Source organism: Vicugna pacos, chromosome 3 (genome assembly GCF_048564905.1).
Source record: "Vicugna pacos chromosome 3, VicPac4, whole genome shotgun sequence".
In the NCBI taxonomy this organism is placed as follows: domain Eukaryota; kingdom Metazoa; phylum Chordata; class Mammalia; order Artiodactyla; family Camelidae; genus Vicugna; species Vicugna pacos.
Window position 1 is genome coordinate 66674168 of NC_132989.1, and position 7367 is coordinate 66681534.

The following is a 7367-nucleotide window of genomic DNA, read 5'->3' on the forward strand; positions in this document are numbered from 1 at the left end:
GCATCACACATACACATACAATAGCTGAAGAATAATTTAAGGTAGCTTATAAGCAAGTTAGAGGTTGCAGTATTTAAACTGTGAAGGTCAGCTCTTAGGTAAAGTCAAAGAAGACAGTTGCTTAGACACAACTTTGGGGAGATGATTCTTCTCTCCTTGAAGACAGTGTAAGGATAAATTGCTGGAGGAGTAAAGGAGCTTTCTAGGCAGTGAGTGGCTTGACCCAAACCTTCCTGGTGGCAATTAGCATGGATGGGAGACTAGCCTGGCAGGAGTAGTTTTTATTTAGGGAGTAGCTGAGAGTGTACTATAAACATTGTGGTGGAAGCCAAAATGGCAAGGATCACGTGAAAAACTTTACCCACAGGAAACAAACCAGAGGAGCTATTCTCATTGAAGCTGGGGAAGAACTGGTCCCAGAGCTCCACCTAACTAGGTCTCCTCCCCTTAACCCCTTAACCTCCACTGCCAAGGAATCTACCCCTCTCCCCATGACTCTGTAAAAACCAGTTTTGCCCTCCTTCCCACAATATAGTCTCAATAACGTATTTATCAACAAACAGTATAAAATTCTAAAAGTTTGAGTTATTTCCCCTTGTGCTATTTGTATAAGATCCAAATCTTAGTAGAATGAAAAAAGGCAGTATCATTCAATATCATTAATAAAATATTAGCGAGCTCTAGCAGATTTTGAGCCTACTTTAAGCTTCATTTCATAGAATAAAATTCTCTAGGCACCAAATGATAAAACGTTTGAGTTGGTTACAAATGGAAGTTAACTTATATTCTTCCAAGCACGAAAAGGAACTCATTTTTTTTTGGAAAGTTTGTCTTGGAGAATTTTTTCACTAAGCAAAAGTTGACTTTCCTAAAATAGTAGGGTTTAAAGAGAGCCAACACCAACTGCTGCCTTTCCTTGTCTGCTTTGTCTGCATCAATGTCATTGATTCTGAGAACAGAGTGATGAGAAGGACTTCCTGCTACTTATACCTTTGGGGAAAGGATCAAAATATCATGCGTTCATCCAACACTGCACTTGGCACTGGATGAGTCCAGTGAGCCCTATAAGGGCAGAATTTAATGGTGGCTACTTAGTGTGATGTTTGCTTTGTCTCCAGGTTAGGAAGCAGCAGCATGTGTCTGCAATGTGGGGAGCAGCTTCCTGGAAAAGCGCTGTGATACTTTCCTAGGGCTGCCATAACAGTAACACAGACTGAGTGGCTTAAACAACAGAAACGTATTGTCTTGCAGTTATGGAAGCTGGAAGTTGAGATCAAGGTGTTGGGAGTGTTGGTTCCTACTAAGGGAGTGAGGTAAAATCTATTCCAGGCCTCTCCCCTAGCTTCTGGTGGTTTGCTGGCAATCTTTGGCATTTCTTGGCTTGTAGATACATTACCTGCCCTCTGCCTTCATTTTCATATTGGGTTTCCCCAGCGTGTATGTTTGCGTGTCCAAACTGCCCCTTTATGTAAGGACACCAGTCATATTAGATCAGGGGTCCATTCTACTGCAGTACAACCTCATCTTAACTAATTATATCTGCAATGATAGTATTTCCAAATAAGGTCATATTCTGAGGTACTGGGGGTTAGGACTTTAACATATGAGTCTAGGGGCACAAAATCCAATCCTTCACAAGCACTCACCACAATAGTACATTCCACTCCACCCTAGCTCCACCCCAAAGCCAGCATGACCGAGGTGCTGGAATTCATTCTGGCCACCTACCCCTGCACACCCAGAGACTGCAGAGCCCCGGCAGGCTGGCTTAGAGCCACACAGCCACCAGACTTTGATAAGGTGGCCTGCTACTCCTGCTGTGCAGGGCGCTAAGGCAGGCACGTCGATCCTGGGGTAAGTCTCAGCCACCCTCCAGAGCTGCATTCATGGTTTTCTTTCTGTTTGGTAATTGCCCACACTCTAGGTCACATCCTCCTTTGAGGGCTCAATTTAAAGACAGGCTTGGCACTGAGGTCAACTGAGGAAGTAAAATGGCATAAACAAATAGTTAATTTCTTTCCTTTCTAAGCTGCTTTTAGTCAGTTTCTCATTTCTTCATTCTCTTCTTGAAGATATTTGTGTTTAAATAAAGGTTTTCTCCCTCACAGACTGAATTTTCCATCTGCTTGATTCCTGCAGTAAAGTCTTAACCCTACGTTTGCTTGTCTTCTCACAGCTAGTTGCTATGGGAATGATTCTAAGATGGCAAATTTCAACACTAACTTCATAGCACCCTGAAAGAGATGGAGAAAATGGGCAGGACAGAAACGTGTTCTTAGTTGAACACATACCTCTGATTATTGGCAAAAGTAGGAGTGTTCAGAGTGATAAGGGATACAGTAATGTTGAGCCTAAGTCAAACGGTTCCTCAAGATGAGTCCCCTCTTATCTAAGCACTGGAAACCAGGAAGTGGCCTCCCAGGAAGATGAGCCCTTATGATTCACAAATGAAGGAATTCTTTCTTCTGCTGAAGAAACAAGATGCTTCAGCGGCCCTGTTGAGAGGTTGAGTTGGTTCTAGGGGCAGTTTGGCTTACTTCCTGGGTCCCCTTGGCCTACTTGAAGTCACACCTGATATCCTGGGAAAGTGTCTTAGGTTGTAGTCTTGGCTCCAAGGTCTTAGGGGGAGATGAAGCACCGACTTACCCAGCAATCTGGTGATATTTTCTGTTGTTCCTGGATAGACGTAGGGAAACATCCTAAAGAGAGAAAGAGAGAAAGAGAGAAAGGCTAATGTTCTTAATTTTTCATAAGAAAAACTGTTGCACAATAATTAATTAACCCACTCTCAAGTCACATATTGTTCAGATGACACAGGAGGATAGCATCCTGGTTTGAGCTCTAGACATCCAAGTATTTGAAGTGAAATTGGCATCATTTGGCTTCATTGTTATCCGGGTACCAAGATACCTTACTTAGCTAGTGCAATCAGCCTAGGACTATATATATAGGTTTGTGGTTTTTAATGTAAAAACATCCATTTTTCTTTTGTAATTAATTTTTTCTTGCTATTATCTTTTAGACAAAAATATATACTCTAGAAGAGGACGATATTTTATCTGTTTGGGTTGAAAAGCATGTGGAAAGACCAGCACACTTGGTTTATCATCTCTTGTCTGACTTTACCAAGCGACCTTTGTGGGACCCTCATTACATGTAAGAATAAATTTAAAATATTTTTAATCAATCCTGACATCCTGTAAAAGATGACCACTACACTGCATTCCATCTCCATTGCCCAATAAATGACCCATTGTTTTATTAATTAAAGAGGATATTTTAAGGCTTGCTCTGCATGGAAAACCGCATCAGGTGCTAATGAGAGACACAAAACAAAAATTACTATAATCATTTATTTTTCATCTATATTGAGTTGACATGCTTTACCCCATCTGCTATAATCCTATCAATAACTCTTCAAGGTTGGTATTATTCCCATTTAATGAGAGGTCCCAAGACTTGCCAAGATTACACAGGCAGTAGAGCAATGGAACGTGAATTGTAACCCAGGTCTACCAGGCTCTGAATTCCATACTCTTGTACTTTAATACACAATCTCATTGCTCTTAAGGAAGTGACTATCAAATTGTCCTTCCACCTTCGACTCTTGATATTTAACTGGTAGTGCTTTCATTTTCTGTGAAGCAGCATTCCCTGGTGAGAAGCTGAGAGAGGAAGCTGTGTGCGTACAGAGGTGAAAGGTCCCATCTTTCCTGCTCTCCCTGTCTGTTCAGGGACCACTCCTGTCAGCCTATATTTCTTCTGCTACTTCCTGTTTCCAGCATCCTTAATCCAACCTTCTCCACTCTCCCTCCTTTCCTCAAATGTGGAACTGTGCTCCTTGTCAGCCGCACTGTCAGGGATTGAAAGCACTCAGGTCACACCCCCTTCTCCAAGGAGTCCCAGCTACTGGGCTACAGGGCTCAGGCCTCATGAATCCCTTGCTTAATGGAAAGGATTGGTGAGATGGGCTTCCTACTATGTTCAGCATTACCATTTACTTATAATTTGGATGGCATTTCATCTTTAAATTGTCTAAATCTCACTATGATTAATAGCATGTAATAGACAATGTACTACTACTAAAGTGAAACATCCGTGGATTCATGTGTTACATTTGCATAGATACCAGACTGATACCTCCAGATTAATGCTATCATAAAAACACTCTAAGAGGAAACACGTCACAATTTTCTTGCATCAATATTTGTACAAAGCTTTTAGCAAGAACAGTGCCTAAACTTTGGGGTTCTTTTCAAATGTTTTTCCCACTATTTTCTATGTCACCTGACATTCCAGCCAAATTGAACTTGAATGAATGGAGGAATGAATGAATGATTATTCATCTTCTTTTTTTTTTTTTGCACAGCTACCATGACTCAGGTACTCTGCCAGGTGTTTTCATTTGATCCGCACAATAACCCCATAGGTATTATTATCTACATTTTACAAATTTTTTAAAAAGCGACTTGCCTTATATAACATAGCTGCTAAGTGGCAATCTGGGATTCAAAGGCAAGTTGTTTGATTCCAAACTTAGTACTCTTTTTCAATATATCACATTCCCTTACCTAAGTGTCCTTCTTGGACTGTCCATAAAATTCACTAGTCTTCAAATATTACTTTATCCTAGAGAAAAATAATTTTGTGGGAAACAGAGAAGTATCCTTCTCTGTAGTGTTGAGGGTAGCAACCTTAGAGTCAGATGGTCAGCATTCTCTTACCACGTGCAGAATTATTCCTTCTGGGCAAACAGCTCTAAAGCCAGACTTCGAGAAATGATGCTGGCTTTCGGAGAATTGTACAAACCAAAGGGCGAATGTGGACACCAATAATGAAGTTATGCAAACAAGCAATAGAAATGAGTGCTTTATTCTACCAGGTGGAAAATGGAGACTTCCTATCACTGTTCTATTTACACAGGTCCTGTGAAGTCATAGACTGGGTGAGTGAAGATGACCAGATATACTATATCACTTGTCCTGTGGTGAATGATGACAAACCCAAAGACTTGGTAGTGCTTGTATCACGAAGAAGGCCTGTCAAAGATGGGTGAGTATATGCAATTCAAGCGTTACAGCAATGTTTTATAGCACAGAGTAGGGAAAAAAGGTGATATGAAAATAAGTCAATGGAATAAGCATTTCTGGTCTTGAATGATGTTCATATAAATTTTTTTCTAGATGGGACTTTTAGTTATCATTAAAAAAATAATTTTCTAAGTGCCAGCCATATGCCAGTCATCATACAAGATTTCTAGAGCAGCTCCCTTTCCTTTTGCTATATGCAGATGTAAAACTGGTATTTAGCAAACCTTTAAAACATTCCATCATTGATTAAAATGCAGCGAAATAAATAAAATAAATAAAATAAAACACAAGGAATTGGTTTGGGTTCAGAATTTACAAAGGCTCAACTGTGCTAAACACCCCAAATGGCTGGCTGTCGATCAGAGTGTCTGTTCATGGCTTCTCCATGGGCACTGGACTTCTTGGAGAATAGTGTCTAGTTTCTAAGAGGAAGGGTCCCAAGAGCAAATGTTCAAAGGGATAAGAAGTGCAAGCTGCCAGGACAGTTACAGTCTGCCCTTGGAACTGGCCAGCATTATTTCTGATGTCAAAGTGGCAGAGTGTGTGCTTAGCATGCACGAGGTCCTGGGTTCAATCTCCAGTACCTCTGTTAAAATTACTAACTAACTAAATAAACCTAATTACCTACACACCGCCCCCCCGGGGAAAAACAAAACAAAACAAAAACAAAAAGAAAAGAAAAGAAGAAATAATCCCATACATGTGGGATTAATGTACATGGATGTTCAGTGCAGTATCATTTACTATGGAAAAAGATATTAGAAATAAACTGAATCTCCATCTTACAAATTATGGTAGAACCACAGTACAGAGTACTGTACGAGCATTAAAAAGGATGAAATAGTTATAAAGGCACTGATACAGACATACCTCCAAAAAGTTACTGTTAGGTAAAAAAATCAAATTATAGACCAATAGTTATAAAATGATTATATTTATGTAAAAATCTACATGTGTCCATTCGCTTACATAAATGTTATATATTTATAAAGACCTGGAGGGTCACAACAAAACATTAAGAGCAGTCATCTCTAGGATAGGAGTGTATTGCAGCTAGGGTGGACTGAAAAACTTCTATTGTCTAATCTACAGAGTTCTCTATTATTTGAGGGTTCTTTAGAACAACAGTATTATTTTTTCATTAAAAAAGGAGAAGAGACTGAAATTACACCCCATTAGGGTACAATAAAACCCGTTTGGAGGTTGACTCCAGTTTTGTGGAGCTATGCAATGTATATGTAGCTCTCAGGCAGAAAACACCCATGGCCCTTATTACTACTTCCTGTGCTTGAATGTGGCCATGGGGAATGTTTTCTAATGCACACATACCTCTTGTCTAGATGTTGGTCTCCAAAGTTCTACTTCTACTATATAAACAAATTGCATTAACTATAGGAGTTTATTTTCTAACAACTATTCTCCATTTCTCTCAAGAACTTAGAAAATGTCCTTTTATCTTCCAGCAACACTTACACAGTGGCAGTGAAGTCGGTTATTCTGCCATCAGTCCCACCTTCTCCACAGTACGTCAGAAGTGAAATCACATGTGCCGGATTTCTCATCCATGCTATTGATAACAGTTCATGTACTGTAAGTCTGACGAAACATCTGCAGATTAATTTGCTCCTACAGATACAGAGAAACCTTTTACCCAGATTTACTAGTTAACTGTAATTTTGCAATGTGTCCATCCACACCCACCAGGAAATCCTAAGGTCATCCTTTCAGATCCATTCCCAGAAGACTAGGGCCAGAGCTTCCCAACAACAAAACGATTAAGATCCCTCCCTACTTGAAAAAGCTCCAAGGCAATAAGAAATTAAAATAGTGTTTTGTTTTCCTTTGAAACAGGTATCTTACTTTAACCAGATTTCTGCTAGCATCTTTCCTTACTTTGCTGGAAATCTTGGTGGCTGGTCAAAATCCATTGAAGAGACAGCAGCTTCCTGTATACAGTTCATAGAGAATGCTACTGATGATGGGTTGATAAGCCTATTTTAAATTATAAACTTTAAATTACCTGTCATTTGATTTCCCACTTTCAATTCCAAGCACCCTTAGCACTGACACTTGACAAGCTTCTGGGCCACAAAATAATTTAATATCAGCTTAAGCAAAATGTACTTACAAAGAGGTTAAAAAACAAAATGTGACCCAAGTCAAGTATCAGTGATTTGGGTTAACATTGAAAGAGCTTTAAAATTATGCTTTAGATCATCTGTGACTCTGCTCTTGTTCAGGGACACAGGCAATGGAAAATTTCCCATTTGCAATATT

The 7367-nt window shown here is 39.7% G+C and overlaps 1 protein-coding gene across 1 annotated transcript in view; it reads left to right on the forward strand.

The window, feature by feature from the left end:
* The window catches only part of ACOT12 (acyl-CoA thioesterase 12), a 38089-nt gene extending 30998 nt beyond the window's left edge, over nucleotides 1–7091 (forward strand). The window contains exons 12-15 of the mRNA XM_006197618.4: nucleotides 3023–3156; nucleotides 4924–5052; nucleotides 6554–6680; nucleotides 6942–7091. Coding sequence (XP_006197680.1) covers nucleotides 3023–3156; nucleotides 4924–5052; nucleotides 6554–6680; nucleotides 6942–7091 — 540 coding nt within the window. The remainder of the gene's footprint in view (nucleotides 1–3022; nucleotides 3157–4923; nucleotides 5053–6553; nucleotides 6681–6941) is intronic.
* Nucleotides 7092–7367: the final 276 nt, after the last annotated feature.